Source organism: Aulonocara stuartgranti (assembly GCF_965226115.1).
Source record: "Aulonocara stuartgranti genome assembly, chromosome: 8".
NCBI lineage: Eukaryota > Metazoa > Chordata > Actinopteri > Cichliformes > Cichlidae > Aulonocara > Aulonocara stuartgranti.
Window position 1 is genome coordinate 22,817,954 of NC_138959.1, and position 18,815 is coordinate 22,836,768.

General features: G+C 39.1%; 3 protein-coding genes across 6 annotated transcripts; 2 read left to right on the forward strand and 1 right to left on the reverse strand.

Moving 5' to 3' along the window:
• Positions 1–75: 75 nt before the first annotated feature.
• plbd1b (phospholipase B domain containing 1b) lies at positions 76–9,942 on the reverse strand. 4 transcript variants are annotated; one of them, XM_082543635.1, is made up of 11 exons: positions 9,828–9,942; positions 9,301–9,443; positions 8,565–8,787; positions 8,235–8,318; positions 7,190–7,565; positions 6,714–6,858; positions 3,628–3,828; positions 2,740–2,880; positions 2,471–2,656; positions 2,214–2,320; positions 76–1,167 (listed from the first exon to the last, which is right to left on the reverse strand). In XM_082543635.1, exons 2-11 carry the CDS (start codon positions 9,404–9,406, stop codon positions 991–993), a joined length of 1,746 nt encoding a protein of 581 aa, XP_082399761.1. In that variant the 5' UTR covers positions 9,407–9,443; positions 9,828–9,942; the 3' UTR covers positions 76–990. The 4 variants fall into 4 exon arrangements, with proteins under 4 accessions (XP_082399761.1, XP_082399763.1, XP_082399762.1 ...); XM_082543637.1 differs by having other exon boundaries at positions 7,190–7,336; positions 7,424–7,565; positions 8,565–8,667; positions 9,301–9,940; XM_082543636.1 differs by having other exon boundaries at positions 7,190–7,336; positions 7,424–7,565; positions 9,301–9,940.
• A 126-nt stretch (positions 9,943–10,068) lies between these two features.
• On the forward strand, positions 10,069–12,259 carry cby1 (chibby 1, beta catenin antagonist). The gene is made up of 5 exons (XM_082544030.1): positions 10,069–10,177; positions 10,404–10,502; positions 10,638–10,743; positions 10,867–10,979; positions 11,357–12,259. The coding sequence occupies exons 1-5, from the start codon at positions 10,172–10,174 to the stop codon at positions 11,435–11,437; spliced, it is 405 nt and encodes a 134-aa protein (XP_082400156.1). The 5' UTR covers positions 10,069–10,171; the 3' UTR covers positions 11,438–12,259.
• Positions 12,260–12,474: 215 nt separating this feature from the next.
• pdap1a (pdgfa associated protein 1a) lies at positions 12,475–17,733 on the forward strand. The gene is made up of 6 exons (XM_082544029.1): positions 12,475–12,654; positions 14,349–14,431; positions 14,605–14,679; positions 15,189–15,313; positions 15,401–15,552; positions 16,186–17,733. The coding sequence occupies exons 1-6, from the start codon at positions 12,642–12,644 to the stop codon at positions 16,218–16,220; spliced, it is 483 nt and encodes a 160-aa protein (XP_082400155.1). The 5' UTR covers positions 12,475–12,641; the 3' UTR covers positions 16,221–17,733.
• Positions 17,734–18,815: the final 1,082 nt, after the last annotated feature.

Consider the following 18,815-nt stretch of genomic DNA (forward strand, 5'->3'; position numbering starts at 1 on the left):
AGAAAATAATATTTTCTAATCAAGTTTTAAAAATGTTAAATTTTATCGAGGCAAAAAACAAAACAAAACAAAACTGTCTACGCTGTCTAGGTTTATACTTCGCTTTTGTCATCTTACACTAATGAGTGATGAATTTAACCTTCCCTTAGTCTGGTGGTAAAAACACATTAGGAACTGACAAGTAGGTAAGAGTAGTTGAGAAATCCTATTTGTTATGCAGTCAAATGTTACTTAAAATTGTTACTTGAGTTTATTCATTTTCCCATAGGTACTATACATGGCAGTCAAATGCAATTATCATAACTTCTCTTTTTTGTCAACCAGATCAGAAACGTGAACCTTTTGTGAATATTTTATTTTGAAAATAACATCTTTTCCTTTCATATTTTGCACAAAAACAGTTGTTGTAGTTTTTGCGAATTTTATTTCTGTTTATATAGACAAAATGCACCACAGGTTATAATTTAATTTAGTATAGTTAATATTAATGCAAACTTAGATAATTTTCTTCCACAATGTGCAAACCTGAGTAGATACTGCATAGAATTGAACTCAAAAACAAAAATACTGTAATTATAATAAATATAAAACGAACAGGATTTTCCTGATGGTTTAAATCCAAACGTTTGTGGAAACTTTACACAGAGTGTTAAAATAGCGCAAACAAGCCGGCAATCCTTATGCCAGTTCAGAGTACTCTGTCACTAATAGATAGATGCTGTGAAATAAGACCAACACAACACTACATCACAAACACCTCACTGCATCTAGTGGCATCTATTTCAGTATACTTCACTTTGATCATTTGTTGTCTGTTTTTAAAATGGATTATTAAATTATTAATTTAAAAAAACACCAATGTTGGCAAAATAGTCAAGTTTTTTACTCTCTGTTTAGCTGCACCAACAGGATTTTCAGTGTTGTGGCGCAGGCTTTGTGAATTTGAACACAGCTACACATGGACGCATGGCATCTTCCAGCTCTGTGCTCTTATGGCTTGTCCAGCATGGGCCTCATGGTGATAAAGGGAAAGTTGTACGTGTGGGGGAGTCCCTGATGAATCGTGAAGTTAAAGGACTGCCATGAAAATGGGCGCAGACCCCCCTGGGTCGTGGGGCCATTTATTGCCTCGGCGACCAGCTGGAGCGCCATCTGGTAGTCCGTCACCTATACCGTGACACAGAAATGAGGAGGGAACAGGAACATGTGAAAGAAAGGTAATTTAATGCTTCTAATCAAATCTTGTTGCTTCATTTGAAATACTGGCTTCAACCACTGCACAATTTAACTTAAACTGAACTGAACAGAAATCTACACATAATTAATGTGAATGAATCTTATTAACTTTGGAGAGTGTTTTCATATTTTGCCAGCAGCAAATATATTTTTTCACTTAATCTAGGAAATATCTAACAGACAGATTAGCAACAGTGTTTGCACACACATTCACAAATGCTAGAGGTGATAACCTGGCCTTTATTCTAATACCACCAGGTGATATGACTAATATCACCTGGTGGTATATCTTGTTTGGGGCATCTATATTTGGACACTAGATTTACATATCGGTTTTATTGTCGCCATATTAGCACTGTGGATCACAGACAGCAGTCTAACAAAAAGATATACTCACTGATTTGTGCAAGGCATCTCGGTTGTTTGTGAGCATATTTGTCCCAGACTGATTAACAAGGTGCAAGGTTTGTAATTCACTGTGATATAAAAATGAATGCTAGCTTTAGCAAGTAAAAAATTATAGGTTTAAAAAAAAAAAGGTTCTTACTGGATGAGCTCACTCTGCAGTTTTTTATTACAAACAAATACAGAACAGCTGATGGGCAGATCAAACTGAGAATTTGAGCGCAATGCTCAATTCTGTGGTATCAACTTGTCAATCACAGGTTAGACACGCCCTGAAACACACCCTGATATACTCCCTGTTTTACTCTAACGTAGAGAATCAACATCTTGCTCTATTAAAAACAACAAACACCCAGAAATAGTTAAACAAATAACAAAAGGAGTAAAGAGAAAAACTGCAGCTTTAAAAAAAACAGGGAATTTAAAGGGCATGTGACAGCGGTGACTCTTTAACCAAAGGTTATATCGGCAGACAAAAACACAAGCAAAACACATGCTGTATTTTGTATTTTGTTTTTATCCTCACACTGTAACAGAGCTGATTCTGGCCTAATGTGCTGGTGTCCTCTGACCTTAGTGTCGTAGCAGCCCCCTGGCCGTGGCCTCCTTGGTCTCAGGTCGTTGCGGCAGCAGATGGTTTTGCAGGGATGGCCCTTTGAGTAGGGATCTTTCTTGTAGTCTGAAACAGAAGCAGTCTGACGTTTAGTCATGCTGCTTTCACTTTGACGGGAACAAAAATATCCTGGGCTATTTGTGTTTTCTGTGAAGTGCTTTGAGCTCCAGAGCGGACATACAGCGCGAGGAACAATAACTCTGTTGTTTCACCTACTGTTGTATCTCATCATGCGTTTGAGGGAGCTGAGGTCGGACACCTTGGCCTGGTCCCTGCGGAGGATTTTAGCTCGGGGACAGAGATCATAGGAAAAGTCTTCCCCGTATCTTTTCCACATCACACTGTACCCACTCAGGTTGTAGATTTCAGCATGAAATGGTATATTGTATGACGGCCAATAACCTGTTAAATGGAGCACACTGGAGGGGGAGGTCACTCAGAAATCAACAACAGCAGTAATCACACAGATACAGGTGGTTTCTTACCTCTGCGTAACGCCCGAGTCTGATCGGAGTGCTTGACTTTGCCGGGAATCTGCTCTACAACAGTCAGAGCTCCATCCCTGATGCTTTTACTCAGAGAAATCCTGCTCAGGTCCACCACCATGTACTGGCTGTTATATGTGCCTGAAATACAAAGGAAATACAGATCCACTCCTTCCTGTCCCATGGACACTTGGATTTTGTGTGTCAACAAATATTGGAGGGATTTTGTGAGATGTGGTACAACTTTATTTACCTTTACTCACTAAAAGACCAATACTGAAGTAATGTAATCGGTCTAGCTCATGTTGCTGCATGTTAGCTATCCTACTGTAAAATGAAAGCTTACATGTACAGTCTCGCATGCACCTGAGGGATTTGGATCTAGAGAGGGAAGCACATAAACTTTTGGCTTATTAGATACATATTTGCACATGCCATAAAAACCGAAAACATAACCCGATCTGAATGAAATGACATCACGGTCTGCAGGTCACTGCAATAGCTTGGCAGGATGGTGAATCTGAGCGCCAATTCTGCTGTTTGTTAAAGAGCTGTCAGTCTCAAGAACACCCTGTCCTGTTTTCTCCTCTGCCCTCCATAGCAACGTGATGTGAAAGATCAAAGCATCCTTCCCAATTAACACACACAAGCATTGTGTAATTGAGAAGAACGATGTGTTTGAGAGACTGCTAAATCTCTATGGACATGTGTCCTGTGAATTTTTGCATTGCCAGCATTACGTCTAAAAGCCAGAAGGCAGGGCAATAACAGCATGCATTAGTGTGAATTAGTGGCTCCATATTATTTACTTACTTACTTTGGCTTACTTTGGTTTTGAATAAAGCCTCAAAACTCAACTTGCCTTAATTGACATCACTGAAATCTCACCTGAGTTGTATCTGGAGAAAACCTGCGCCCACTCCTCTCCGCTGTGCGCCAGACCGTTAGCCAGTCGGACCCTCTGCCAGGCCAGCAGGCTGTGAGGGCTGAGCTGAGAGAACAGAGAGGCATTGAAGACGCCGATGGAGGTCTGAGTCATCAGCAGGCCGCTCCCAAGGAGGTAGAAGTCATCCAGAGACATCAGGAAGCCTGGAGGAGGAGAACACGCAGCAGGTTTCTTTTTGACAGTCAACAAAGGAGTGGGGGAGGGTTGGGGGTCATTTGATAAAGTTGGAGCAAACCAACGGTGTCGTGATTAGATCATCTGCAACTCACAACATGCTTAACTTGTATTTATTAGCAAATGGAATAAGTATCTTTAACTCAACCAGTGATTTCTGATTTTTTAAAGGCATTTTAAGGTTTTTTAAGGTACTACAGTAATATTAATTTGTTATTAAAATATATAAAGTCAAGTGAAACAATCCTGCTTTTTATGATTACTTGTCTTGTTACTTTCATTTATATAGCACATATAAAAAGGGAACAGAGCTTTTAGTTGCTTCTTCACATGTGTGGACCTCTGATTATGTGCTAATGGACTCTGGAAGGAGATGCAGGCTCCTGTTGTGCAATAATAAATATTAATTTGCCAGTTAAGCTGATAAATGAACAGCTCATGTGGGACAGACAGATAAGCAGAGAGGTTTTGCTGTAAATGCATTTTAAAAATCATTTATCTGTTAATTTATTCTGAGGTCTGTTTATTAAAGTGTGGCTTAATCCAAGGTGATTTTCTCCTATCATGACAATAAAGTAATCTTGCCTTGTCTCAAATGACTGCATGCTTCCTGAAATGATTTGCACACAGCAATAAAAATGATGTCCCAGTTTCTTTTAGCAAGTCTTTAGCATCTTTTAGCTCAGACGTTTTCAGTTTTCTGGTCTGCAACTTTATTATTTTGATTCACTCAGGAAGCTGTTTTTAGCATATAAAATCTGAAAACCCAGTATACAGTATAATATCTGGACTCAACAACAGCCATACAGTGTTTGTGACCAGCTGCTGAAAATGGGTCATCAGTCAGCCCATAAAGTACTACATTTTGTATTTCCCTCAGCATTTAGCTCTGATGAACTGGTGGTGTATTAAAGTATTTATATTTAATGCACCATGTGCATTCTAATATTACTCTCTATCCACTTGATACGTAACTGTATGCTAACATGTTTCCCATTGTGGTCACGTGTTAGTGCTGTGCTCATCACCAACAAATGTGAGCACTTCAATAAAAGCATTATTTTATAGAGTTTGTGTGTGCTCCTATAATGCCACAATTTCTCCCAGTAGTGGATGTCACAGCAAATGTGCAAAGAAACTGCAAAACATCCAAGTGATACATCACAAACTCTACAGGCCTCAGTTACCATGTTAAATATTGACATTAAGCACAGTGCAATTAGCAAAAGACTGAACAAGCAGTCTTTTTTTTGGAAGGATTTCCAAGAAAGAGCCTCTTCTCTCCAAAAAGAACACTGGAGCATGCCTCAATCTGCAAAATTGTAGCTAAATAAGTCACAAAACCTCTGGACCAAGAAGACCACAAGACCGTAGTGTGCAGCGCTACATTTGCTGAAAACCAAACACAGCATATCAGCACAAACACCTCATACCAACTGTCAACACTGCGGTGGAGGGGTGATGACCTGAGACCTTTATGGTCACCGAGTCAAGCAAGAACTCCTCTGTGTGCCAAAGTGTTCTAGAGTCAAACGTGACGACATCTGTCCGATAGCTAAAGTTTGGCTCAAATGGGTTCATGCAACATGTCAACAATCCCATGCACAACAACAAATCTACAACAGAATGGCTAAAAAAAGAAAAGAATGAAAGTTCATAGACCCAGTCAAAGTTCAGACCTCATCCTGACTGAAAGCTGTGGCTGTACCTCAGGAGAACACCCCCAAACCTCAATACACTGAAGAACCTTGTAAAGAACAGTAGATTGAAGTTCCTTCACAGCGACGTGAGAGTCTTTTAAAGTCATAAAGAAAACAATTATTTCAAGTTATTGCTGTTAAAGGTGCTTTTCATGCTGTGAAAACTTTATTTTCATGTGACTTCATAACTTTTGTTAAAGATATGACTATCACGCTCATGAATCGCAAGTACCAGATGTGTTATCAGCATTCCTTTTCCGATTGCGTGTATTATAATTATTTCAAGTTTCATCTTGCCATACTACTTTTATGTAGAGTTACACCAGGTAGAATTACTCTATACTACTTTGTATTCTATACATGAAAAGGAAAAATAATAAGCTCCTCTGAAAAAACACATCCAACTCCTGCACTAGAAGTACAATATTAATATTATTAACAATAGAAGCCAGATGTCTTTGAATATTTCCACCACTGAGACTGCCCAGCACCTCTTCTTGTTCTCATGGTGCCGACCTGCAGTGCATGATAAATCCTCAGTACTGTTAGAGGGGAAGCAGCTTAGGAAGGCCGCAGAGGGCACACATCACCTCTGCTGACCCCATTGTATTTCATCTCTTTGTTTCAATATAGTGAGGTGATATCCTCGGCCTGCTGCTCTCTAAATATAGTGCTTTAAAACCACTTGTGTCCTGATAGGACTGTAGTCCACCAGAGGATTGTTTTATGGCCTGGTCCACTTGACAAATCTTTGGCCACAAAATTTCTCAGTCTCCTCTAACTCTACAGCGAGGGGAGTATAGCTCCGTTCGAGCATGTGCATAAACACACGCGGGATTCAGTGTTTTCTCATTACTGCCTAAGCTGCATGCTTTGCAGGAGAATTGTGTCGAGTAGGAAATGTTCATTGGGGATTTGGGTTAATTCCTAGATGTCAGTGTTCATATTTTCCCTTGTGGATTAAGGATAAGAAGTTCACCTCCCCTCGGAGCTTTTGCAAGAAAGAAGTGAGGTCTGTTCTTTGAAAAACCCTCTTCTTCTGCAAATTGATCTTTTTTTCTCGAGACACATTGATTATTTGAGTATATTTATGCATATAAGTGTGCGGTTGTGCGGCTCTTATACTGTATGTGATATAGTAGGAGTGTGTGTACCAGGGTAGCTGCTGAACGACATCTTTCCAGTGGCTACGTGTGTGTCAGACACCTTGAAGTCCCAGTGTTTATAGATACGCATGGTGGCTGCATAAGTATACCAGCTAGAGTGGCCAACTAGCAGGTTCTCAAAGCCTGGAAGAACCTGAGATACAGAGAAGAGAGAGAGAGAGAAACATCTATATTTTTAAAAGAAACAAGACACAATCAGTGAATCATAAAAGAAAGAGTTTAACGTGGATGCAACTTTATTAAGATACATTAAAGGGGTCTTAAAAAATCCAGTAGCACACATCCATTTGAACTTTGTTCCATAGATTGTTGTACGTGAAAGAGGAAATAAGCCCCTTGCAATGGCCTTTTACACTCATCTAAAAGAAGAAAATCCTGCTCACAGAGGCCAATAAAAGCAGTTAGGTTTGTGTTGAGGTTTTCCCAAGGGCTCCCTCACATGAGCCAAATGAGCTTGGCCTAACCTTTATGAGAGCTGTGCAGTGGCCCATTCCAGGCATCCTGAAAGCGCCGGACCCTGCGGAGGAGTTGGAGCGAGGTGTCAAAGCTGGGACAAGATCCAAGAGGTCACCGACACCATTTAGAAACTGGACCGTGAACGCTGATAGAGGCTGCGCAGGAGGGAAAGAGCAAGTGGCAAGAGATCCATGAAATGACTGTGACAACTCTCTCACAACCACAAACACACACATACACACCTCCCTGTGTTTGCTTTTGGCCCACAGTGCAGCTCCTGCGTGGAGTCCATCCAGCTGAGCCAGGATCAGTCCCATATGCCTCCACAAGGGGTCACTGTTTCTCCTGAGCTTCACCTGCTCTCTGGCCCACTGGTCTTGTTTGCTGGGGTTTATTCAAATTTTAGAATCAACGTTTATCTCTTGATGGTGCAGTTTTACATCACTCTAACAATCAATAGGTGCATAAATATAATTTGTAAATTCTGTATAGACAGTTGACAGTTATGAGGCACTATCATAGAATGTATATAAAAGATGGATGTAGACGTCCGCTGCCTAAAAGAGTCTTGTAAAGTTTTCAGCTAAGCTTTGCTGTCTTGAACCCAGGTGTGGCGGTTAAGGTGTGAATATGACAGAGAACTGACGCATACCACTGCATGCTTTATATTTACACAGCTGTGAATGAGAAAGTATTTGACTTTCATAACAACAACCACATCACCAGAATTTATCAAGTAAGACTTAAGACTGAGCCCATAAACTTAGTGTTTCCTGAGGTCACAGATTAAGTGAGCATTAAGATAATTTCCCTAGACTTCTACACAGTCTTTGTGCCAACAGGAGAGTCACCTCCTGCAGGCTATTAAAAGCAGAGAAGGGCTACACCCATCTTTTATATACACTCTGTGCACAATACTGGTTAATCAAGCCTCTGAAAAAGCATCTTGAAGGCAATGGAAAACAAAGAGAAACGCTTATAAATCTAGTATTAGACATGGGATTACTCTTAGCTTAATCCATGGCTTTGATTTGATATAATTTAACACTGTACCTCAAAAAGTTTTTCAAGGGCTCCAGAACCTTTTCATCCTTGATCAGCTGAGGGTACATGTTGGAGTAATGACTGAACATCTGTCTGCAATGGAAGGAGAATAAGCAGTGAGGGATTAGCCCACATAAAAGCAGTCCACATGTTACAACCAGAGCTAGCAGCTACACCTAATAAGAAATGTAATCAAAGTGTAACGATATATTAACTGAAGTTGACCTGTATCTGCATTAGGTGTCGGACTGCGTTGCTGCCACATGATTGGCTCACTTGAAAATTGCATTTATGGTGCTTAGTGTATTTTCATGCTTGCACTTAGCCTGTGCTGCTCACCCAGCAGTGAGGTAACCTTCCAGGTAGCCAGCCAAGAAGAAAGTGGTCTCATCTTCCTGAGTGATTCCTCCATAGCCTGCATTGATCTCCAGGATGCCCCATCCTGAGAGGAGCAGAGTGTCATTGAAGTACCCATAGGCTTCCCCCTCCGTCTCCATCAACCCCTCCTTCAGGATCACACTTTTCTGGGCAGCATCCCAGTGCACAGTGGCCTCTTGGAGCTCTACCATTGTAGAAGGATGGGTTACATGCTTGAGGTTAGATAACACACATTATGTAAGATAATGTCATGACACCGATAGAATAATTACAACAGCTTTCTCATGTGTTGCTATTTTCTGTCAAATTAATATTAATTGCATATTAATATTATAAGAACACTAACACAATGTTGTGTTCGTGTCCTTGCTTGAATATACAAGCATTTTTTTCAACTTACATTTGTTAACATAAGTGTTACAAAAACATTTTAAAAAAGAAAACGTGTTTAAATGCATTTAAATGGCTATGGTATTTCGAGTTACATGTTCAAATAGTGTTACATTTTAAAACTGTTAAATTTAGCCGGGAGAGAACAAAGTAACTTTCCATTAAAGAAAAGCTATGTAAGATATAACCATACGCCTTCTTTTATAGCGGTAAATATATTTATTTTGTGTTTAGCGTTCAGCTAGAGTTATAGGGATATAAAATTGGTTCCCGCCGTGTACAGACACGCCACAGTAAGGTTACTCACGGTAAGTTTGGAGCTTGACGTTCACTCTTCTGAATACATCCGTGGATTTTGTGGATACAGCTAAAGTGCTCAGCAGTACGCAGAGTGCCATTCTACGTTTTTCCATGTTAGCCGTGGAGGTCTGTGTTCTGCCTGCCTCTCGCCTAGTTAGACAGACATATTCTTCAAACGTATTAGGATTTATATGTGAAGATTTTCTTCTACAGACAACGAAGCACTTAAACTGTGTCTAAGGTGCTTGTTACGATAGCGAAAAGTAGAACACCCCAGATGGGACTCGAACCCACAATCCCTGGCTTAGGAGGCCAGTGCCTTATCCATTAGGCCACTGGGGCCGTGTACAAAGTAAGGCGGGGCCAGTGTATTTTAAGTACAGCCGTAACCTACTGAAATAGTGTTCGTATTATCTTTACTTTTTGTACATTATCATTATCTGCATTGTGCTGTTCATAATAGTCAATTTAATGTATGGAGTTATTTTTTTTAATTATATGAGCTCATCCGAATAAAATATTAAAGCGTCGTACCCCAAAGACGGTAAAAGATCACCATGGTGACGTTCCGTTACACGGGTTGTTCCATTATCATTCAGAAACAGGAAGATCTTATGAAATTCTAACTAGTAGGTATTAAAATGTGAACACGATACCCCCCCCCCCCCCCCCCCAAAAAAAAAAAAATGTAAGACGATGGATTAAATTTTAGTTTCTTTAAGGGTATTATGGTGGACATTTTTTCCCGAATAGTTTGTGCGAAAGTCGTGGAATGTTTCAGGATTGCCCACTTTGGACAAATGGAAAATTCGCACTTGCGCAGTGGCAAGCATGTTCTGCGAGAAACGGATTCAGGCGAACTTAAATAAATACCCTGTATGGAGGTAAATATGTTAGCTGTATATTTAAATTGAAACAGCATTACCTAAATACTCTGAGAGGCAGGGGATAATTTCATTAAATTGTGAGATATAAGTAATTCACGCAGCTAGCCACCTAGCATTAATTTGGTCGTGCACCGCTAACGACGGTAAACACAGTGAGAAGCTAGGTGAAGCTAGCGTTATCTTAAAAATAGTAATTCTCTTTCGGGTGCTGTCTCTGATCTAGGACCTTAAAAAATCTCTGAGGATGCCTCTGTTTGGAAACCCATTTAGTCCTAAAAAGGTTCCTCCACGTAAATCCGCCTCCTTGTCCAGCCTCCACACGGTGAGCTAATGAATTTTAGCATCATTCACACACTGGAAACACTAGTTGTACAGCACGTTCGGGGGGTGGTTAATCTGCATAACACCCTGAGAGATAGCATTAACCGTTATTTATACCTTTTTATCTTTTTTTTAGTTGGATCGTTCAACTCGAGAAATAGAGCTGGGCCTTGAGTATGGCCCTCCTGTGATGAACATTGGAGGTCAGGTCTTGAAATTTGAAGAGGGACAGTGGATTACAGGTAATGGGTTTTCTGAATAATTACCTTTTAGTTCTCTCTCTCTATGTGTGTCTGTGTGTGTTATTATCTGGTTCCTTGTGGCCAACACAGCATAAACGTTTTTTTTCTCCTTTGTGAAACCAGAATCTGGTGGAAATGTGTCTAGTAGGGAAGTTCAGCGGCTTAAGAAAAAAAATATCCAGCTGGAGGAAGAGAATAACGTATTAAAACTAAAGATTGAACTTCTCCTGGATATGGTAAGATCAATTGTCATTACATTGTGAGTAATATTATGGATGCAATATTAGGCTCTGAGGTAGGAAAGGTTTTTTTTTGCCTCCTCTGTAAAGCTGTTATAACTGCATAATACTTCTTTTTTTACAGGCTGCATATTATATTTAAGTTATAAATGTAATTACCAGTTCATTCAATTATATAACGCTTACTTTTTCTTTTATTTGGCTTTTATTTATATCTTATGAACTTTTATTATATAGTTCCTATGTAGAGCACTTTGTTTCAGCTGTGGTTTTTTTAAAGTGCTTTATAAATAAAGGTGATGATGATAATGATGATGATAACCCGGTTTGTCGCAGAAGGAGTAAAATAGTGATCTTTAATCTTTTCCTTCAAGTTAACAGAGACTACTGTAGAGTATCACCTGATGGAGAAAGAAGTGGAAGAAGTCAAGACTCAACATCGAAGAAAAAAATGACAGATCTGATCTAGTGCCTCCATTAAATAAAGCGTTTTCTTCCAAGTAAATATTTTTGTATCGATAGATAACAGGACAAAAGTAATAATATCATCCATTTTCCTCAAAATGAGGATTCTTGTGTGTTACATTTTACTCTTTATTTTCCGCTTACTGTATGTTTTCTGTTTTTAATTTGTTGAATTATTTCACCTTAAAAACCTTCTTTGTTCAATACACAGCCAATTTTCTACACTTTGTACATTTGTATGTGATGTAAAACCTGCTTTTTAATATAATTTTTTTCTATTTTCTCTTTGGATTAAAAGTAAACTCCATTGACAAAAGGCATTTCTTTTTGTTTGACTTTCGGTTTTTAGAAAATAACATTTGTGAATTGTTGGATTCATAGCAGCTCTAAAAATATACAGTAACACAATAGAAAGAATAAAATAAGAAAAGTAAGGCTTCATTCACTATTACAGCTTTTCATTCAGCTCCACTTCCAAATAGAGCAAAACCCTCATATACAGTATGCCTTCCATATACTTACTGAGCAACTTTTGGGTGGTCAGAATTATTTATAAGTATTTTTAATACATAGCATACAGAGCTTCATTTTTTGTACATTGTTTTTTATTTTATTTTAACAAACAGAATAAAAACATGCTTTTGAAACAGGCTCAAACCCGTGAAAGGAAAAGGGAAACCGGAGGTGTTAGATTTAATTCTTTTATTAGTTTTAATAGTGCATAAACCTGCACAAACTCTGAGGCTGGATCTGTATCTTGAATGTCAGCATCTCCTTCCCAACCGACCAATAAAGCCTGATTTATGCGTGAATTATGTTATGTTGTTCAGTCAGTCATAGGTGTTTATTGAGCACTGTATAAAATTCAAATAATCAAATATACGATTATGATTTTATTTATTTATGCATTATTATATTATTAAACAGATAAGCGTTACATGCCACTTTTATGAATGATTTAAGTCTCTTTATCCAATTGGTCAATGCACCTTTCAATCAAATGCGCAGTGCAGCTTATAGTCCCAAGTGCGCATGCGTACGTCTCCGCGAGCGAAAGAGGCGTCTGCCAATAGCGGGAGAGACGAAGTACTTTTTAGTCTTTTCATCTAGCACTTTAAATCACCGGCGTTTCGAGTGAACTGTTGTATTATTCTTTGACGTTGTGGTGGACTTTTATAGAACTCACCTATAACAATGCCTCGTGGTGGTAAGTATTAAAACGAAAATTCACATAATGTGCCTGTTTTTGCGAGTACATTTTAGCTAGCGGATCATTAGCCCTTTGAATTCACACATGCTTAGCATGTTTAGCATGCTACATAGTTAGCATAATGTAATTTGCCGGTAAGAACGGTTTATTAAAGGCACCAGAGACGTACCGATATCCAATTATTTATTTGTTCTCACGTGAGCTCAGATGACGACTTGGTGTTAACTTAAACCTCAATAGTCTTTTTTTGTTTTGTTTTTTGGTTGCTTGCTTTTAACCGCTAATACCGTGCGCAGAGAAGAAAGCATCCGGGTCAGTTTACATACATAATCAGTTATTGAAATTTCTATTTGGAGGTTGTCTTTGTACCAGTTTACATCACAAATATATGGTCAAACTATTCGGGGTTTTTTTCTTTGTCTTTGTCGGTACGTCCTTCTAAGTCGTCGGCTGTTAGATTTTCCGGTGAGGGGAGCTGGCCCTCTATAAACGTCAGTGTGACTCATCGGCGCTCACGGTATCTTCTCTTCACGCAGCAGGCTGTGTGGATTTCTGAAGTCACGTTGTGAATTGTGTCATCAGCCAAAGATGGCTCTGGGCACTTGTTCTCAAATATAGGGCTACATGGTGAGAGAGCACCAGTATTTTTTTCATAGTTGTGTCTACCCAGTGATTAACTTTGCAGGTTGCTTATAAGTTATCACCCCCGCCCCAAATAGCTGATTGTATTCTCAGAATGGTAATTCTGTTCCTCTGGATGCAGCATTTTCAGTGGGAGCACGCTTTTGTCGCTTATTCAAACGACTTGTTTAATGTTTTATGTTGCTAATTAGGGCTGCACGATTTTGCATAAAATGAGAATCACGATTTTTTTTTTTTTGGCTTAGAATTGAGATCACGATTCTCTCACGATTTTCTTTTCCAATAGGCTATAAATATTTATTGCACTTATTAACTGCACATCAACTTCGTAACAATTGAAACTGAACATAAAAACGATAAATAAACATAAAAACAACAAATGTCTCACGCTTTGTTGTTGCCGCAAAATGTACTGCTTGAAATTCCGTCTCCACCTTTGCTCGACACTGCGTGTATAGAGCAGGTAGTGCAACAATAGAAACGCACTGTGTAGCGTTTGTCTAGGCCTAGGGTGTTGATCATTTTCCTAAATCCCTCGTTTTGCACAGTGTTGATGGGAGCCATATCTTTGGTCAGGTGATAAGTAATAGCCTCCGTAATGTCTTTGTGCCTGCGGAAGTTCGACGGGTATAGGGAAGCGCTGTATAAGGTTCCCGTTATTGATGTTTGGGTGGTTGACCGGGACGGATTTTCTCCTGTCACTTTCTTGTCATCCCTGACGTGCTCTCCGTTGTTTTTTCCCTGCTAATTTTAGCATCACACGGCACAGCTTCTGTATCACGTGGTATAAGGCTCCGCCCTTGTCATTTGTTGAGCAGGAAGAGAGAGCGCTTGTTTTCATGCAGATTACGTCCCGCATCAAAATGCAGTACAATAGTCGTCGTCGTCGTATTTTTTTTTATTTTTTTATTTTTTTAAATCGTTGTCATTTGGAAATGAGATCGCACATAAGTATGAATCGAGATCGCGATTTTCTAACGATTAATCGTGCAGCCCTATTGCTAATAGATGGTCTTTTTGCTGCTGACAGCTTAAAAATTGTCTTGCAGGGAAAAAGGGCCACAAGGGCCGCGGGAAGCAGTTCAGCAACCCTGAAGAGATTGATCGTCAGATGAAAGCCCAGCGAGAGATGGTGAGTGAAACTTGTTGGGGTTTTTTTTTTGTTTGTGTGTTTTTTTTTTTTTGTTTTTTTTTTGTTTTTTTTTTTGTTTGTGTGGTTTTTTGTTTTTTTTTTTTGTTTTTTTTATAACAAATATTTGATTACCCTAAAAGACATTAAGTATGACTGTATGTGTATTTTAACAGGAAGAAAATGGTGGTGTAGAGAAAGAGGGCTCTTCAGAGTCTGAGGAGGAAAGCAGCAGCGACGACGAGTCTGAGGTGAATGTGTTATTAATTTGTCAATGGGTGAATATGTGTGTGTTTGTGTGAGAACCTGAAAATGCATCTTTTTTGTTTTTCACTGAATGCTTACTGTCAAAAGCACCGTTTAGACCAGGGGTGGCCAAACTCAGTCCACGAGGGCCGGTGTCCCTGCAGGGTTTAGATCTCACCTTGGGTCAACACACCTGAATCACATGATTAGTTCGTTACCAGGTCTCTGGAGAACTTCACATGTGGAGGAGCTAATTTAGCCATTTAAATCAGCTGTGTTGGTTCGAGGACACATCTAAAACCAACAGTCACACACAGATATGTTGTATACATTTGGCACCACACCATAAATAACATGATGGATGAAGAAATGTCTTTATAGGAAAACAACTACACCCAAATGATTCATTACAACTACAGCAGTACACGGTTCTTAAAGGTAGTTTGTGTAGAGAATTTGATGCAAGCCCTGTCATAGTGATTGGTGTTACAAAGGTTTTTCTTTCTTTATGTAGGTTAGAAAGAGGAGTGGAGTGGAGGGGCTTATTGAGATTGAGAATCCCAATCGTGTCGCTCAGAAGAGCAAAAAGGTAGCTGAAGTAGACGTCAGCGCTCCCAGAGAGCTTTCTCGCAGGGAGAGGTGGGTGTCAAACAAAAGATGTTTTGGTTTGTGCTTCATACCTTTTCAAGGGGACTAAATATTACTATCTTAATGTATCTTTTTCAGGGAAGAGATAGAAAAGCAGAAATCAAAAGAGCGCTACATGAAACTTCATCTTGAGGGTAAGACTGAGCAGGCCAGGGCTGATCTCGCCAGACTGGCTATCATCAAGAAACAGAGGGAGGAGGCTGCCAAGAAGCGAGACGAACTCAGGAAAGGTGAGAATAGTGAAAATTGTGCAGTGTGGAGAAAGTATACACCTTGCTGCTCATTTAAATAGCTGCTTTAAAAAAATATGTCGTTTCTGAAAATGTGCATGAGTGCACAGAACCACAGATTTATCCAAGATTTATTTCAAACTACATCTCTGTAACATCTCTAAAAGTTTGTAGATAACAATCTATCTGTCTGGAGCAGAGTGACTGCATCATGCTTGTTTCTGTGGCTTTTATATTGTGAGTAATGGAGCACTTTGCATCCTCAGTGAGTTGAGTTGCAACACAAAAGCTCCAGAACATAATTCAACATACCCTCTCTGGCTTGGGGCTGTAAGAGGATATGAGATTTGTTTGTACAGGGGGGGAAAAAAAACTTTCTGTGTAGACAAAGTGTTGTACTGCCAGAGAATACAAATGCATTTTTCTGAAATGAGGCAGGGCAGGAACTTCTAAGAAAGCGCCAGGATGTCAGATGTTTGCATGGCTTGCTGCTTTAGTGTGCCGTTCTCATAATTACAATAACCAACAGGAGACTTTATGACTCAGATTGTTTGGATGGGTTTTATGGAAATGTTTAGCACTTTGAAATTCAAAGCTTTGCACTGTTTTCTTTTTTTTGTCATTTTTCATCAGAGAAAGAAGCGGAAGAAGCCAAAGCAAAGCGCTAGTCCTCCACCTGAAAGCTTCGCCATGTACTTCACTCTCAGAGGGATGGAGGGAGAAGCAGAGGAGAACGGGGAGGGGACTATTATGGGTAGTGTCAGATCAGGACTGCTCTTAAACTCCTGTACCTCATTTTAAATCAAAGTTCGTGGGGCTTCCACGGCAAGAGAAAACAGGTGGAACAAAACAAGATGAAGAGAAATGGAACATTTGGAATGCCTCCAGGTTTCTTTAAAACTCCTTCAAGGTTCCAGAGGAGACAATCGCAGGTTTTCCAAGTGCTTCACAGCCTCTTCATTGCTCCACACCTACCAGGTTTTTAATTCAAAAGCTGCTGAAGTTATTTGCATTCCTTTTGATTTGTGCATTTTTTTTTTTTTAAAACAAGATTACCTAATAGAAGTTTACTGTCATGTAAAATTGCATGAGGATTTCTTTGGTGCTTTACTTTTTCTCCAGTTTTAACTGTTTTGTAAGAACTCAAATCAGCGACAGGAGAAGGAAAGAACATTATTAAACACATGAACTGATATAGGAAGTACACTCTGGATTTTACTACTTTGTTCTAGGTTTAAAATGGTATGCTGCAGCTCAGTTATCAGAAATCAGTTGAGTTGATATTTTGCATAAACGTTTCCTCATTCTTCTCACTCCATTAGAGTAAAGTCAAAATTTCCAGAAACTGCTGTCCCCTTTTTTTTTTTTTTTTTTCCTCCGTTTGCCATTGATATGAAAACAGATTTTTAATTGGAAATTTACAGAGTGGAAATAATTGGCTGTTGTCTCCACCACAGCGAGACATATTGTTATTTGGTTTGTCTTATGTCCCGTGATTGTTTTCAGTACTTTCTTACCTTCAGTCAACTTACTGTTCATGTTTCTTGGCCTTAGACCACCAGGAACAGCCCATGAAATTCCTTTAAAATAATTTTTTAATTTTTTTTTTTTTTATTTTAATTTTTTTTTTTTGGGAGGGAGGTGATGTATCTGTATTTAAAAGTTTAATCTGAAACATCCTCAGTATTTTTGGCCTTACGCTGTTTCTAGTGACAGCTTCTGTATTTCTGTAGCAGAGTGTCTTTTGTCGCCTTGTTAAAGTTTACATGACACCAGCTCACTGTTTTTTCTGTAAGTAAAGTGCTACAGTTAACATACACATACTTTCTTAGGTACATTACCACTCAGCAGTAATGCACTTATATACATAAGCACCTCTAAAAACAGCTTCCAGATGATGGCCCGGCTCCTCTCACGGAGCAAAAAACCCCCGAATGTTATTAACTTCACAAAGAGGATTTTCTGCAGGGCAGCTGAATTGTCTAGACTGAACAGGTGAACATAATAAATTGGTCATTATGTGGTGCGTTGGAAATTATCTTGAACAAAATTATGGTGTTTTCCACGATGTTCACTGGACAAAATGTTGAAACCATGAGGTGTAAGAGGTGTTTTCCCTCATGTATTTGAAGTGATTTGAAACAATAAACTGATCAGCTGCGTTGCTGCATCTAATTTAAACTGCAAGCATTGGACTGTTTCATCTGCTCACCTAACACGGTAAAACATGTTGTTCTGATAAACGGATTAATTTGGATGGGCCTGAAAGTAATGGCGCACTTGTGCCAGATGCCAAACTATGTCCAGTTCTGTACAAACGTCTCAAGCCACTCCTAATTCAAAACGTATATATGATAATAGGTAAATGGCTGCAGTGATTAAATATAATATGCAAAAATAAATGCAGTAAATGAGGCAAAAACAGTTTATGCGATTCTAATGAGCTTGAAAATCAGTATTTGGGATGAGTGCCTTTATTCTTCAACACATCCTGAACTCTCAGGCACCTTTCTTGTCATTTCTTTAAGTAGTCTTCAGGAATAGTTCTCCAGGTTTCTTGAAGGACATTCAAAGGTCTTTGTTCTGCTGTTTGTCAAGATGATCCCACACTACATCAATAATGTTGAGGTCTGGACTCTGGGGTGACCAATCCATGACTTAAAGTGCTCCATTGTCTGTGTTTGGGATCATTGTCATACTGAAAAATGAAGCTGTTACCAATCAGACACTTTCTGTATGGTATTACATCAAATGGTACTTTTTTTGCATCAAGAATTCCATCAATTTTGACAGGATCCTCAAAATCAGCTTAAATGCAACCCCGAACCACAACAGAGCATCCATGTTTTTCAGATGGTTCAGGACACTGACTATACTTCTGAGTTATATTTTACTGTATTATACCTGTTAAACTGTGTTATCTTTGGTATTTTTCATGGCTTCAGCTAAAGAATTGGAAAAAAATGTTTCTTTAATTTTTTTTCTTGATAGGTTGTTAGTAACAAAATACCTAAAGATACAACTTAAATATCATACTTCATATGCAGACACAACACTAGTTTATTCTTTGAGCTGAGTTACTCAAGGTTGCCTTAAAGCATGACCAAAAAACCAAAAAAGTCTGGGGTGGGGCGAGGGGTTGCTCAAAATGTTTGCACAGTGTTGCATGAAACCCACAGTGTTGCAGAAATGTAATTTGACTCGAAGCCAAAAGAAATGGTCAGGAAACTGCTAAAAATAAAGACTCAGTTTGTCATGTGCAT

Bases quoted from the DNA above. Each gene is read 5' to 3' on its own strand.
- plbd1b (XM_082543635.1), bottom strand. From the start codon at position 9,406: ATGGAAAAACGTAGAATGGCACTCTGCGTACTGCTGAGCACTTTAGCT. The intron at 3,829-6,713 runs GTACACACACTC...CTCCTCCTCCAG, and splicing joins GTCGTTCAGCAGCTACCCTG to GCTTCCTGATGTCTCTGGAT. The intron at 2,321-2,470 runs GTAGGTGAAACA...CTTCTGTTTCAG, and splicing joins ACGCATGATGAGATACAACA to ACTACAAGAAAGATCCCTAC.
- cby1 (XM_082544030.1), top strand. The intron at 10,744-10,866 runs GTAATGGGTTTT...TTGTGAAACCAG, and splicing joins AGAGGGACAGTGGATTACAG to AATCTGGTGGAAATGTGTCT. The intron at 10,980-11,356 runs GTAAGATCAATT...TTTTCCTTCAAG, and splicing joins TTGAACTTCTCCTGGATATG to TTAACAGAGACTACTGTAGA.
- pdap1a (XM_082544029.1), top strand. The intron at 14,432-14,604 runs GTGAGTGAAACT...GTATTTTAACAG, and splicing joins TGAAAGCCCAGCGAGAGATG to GAAGAAAATGGTGGTGTAGA. The intron at 14,680-15,188 runs GTGAATGTGTTA...TTCTTTATGTAG, and splicing joins GCAGCGACGACGAGTCTGAG to GTTAGAAAGAGGAGTGGAGT.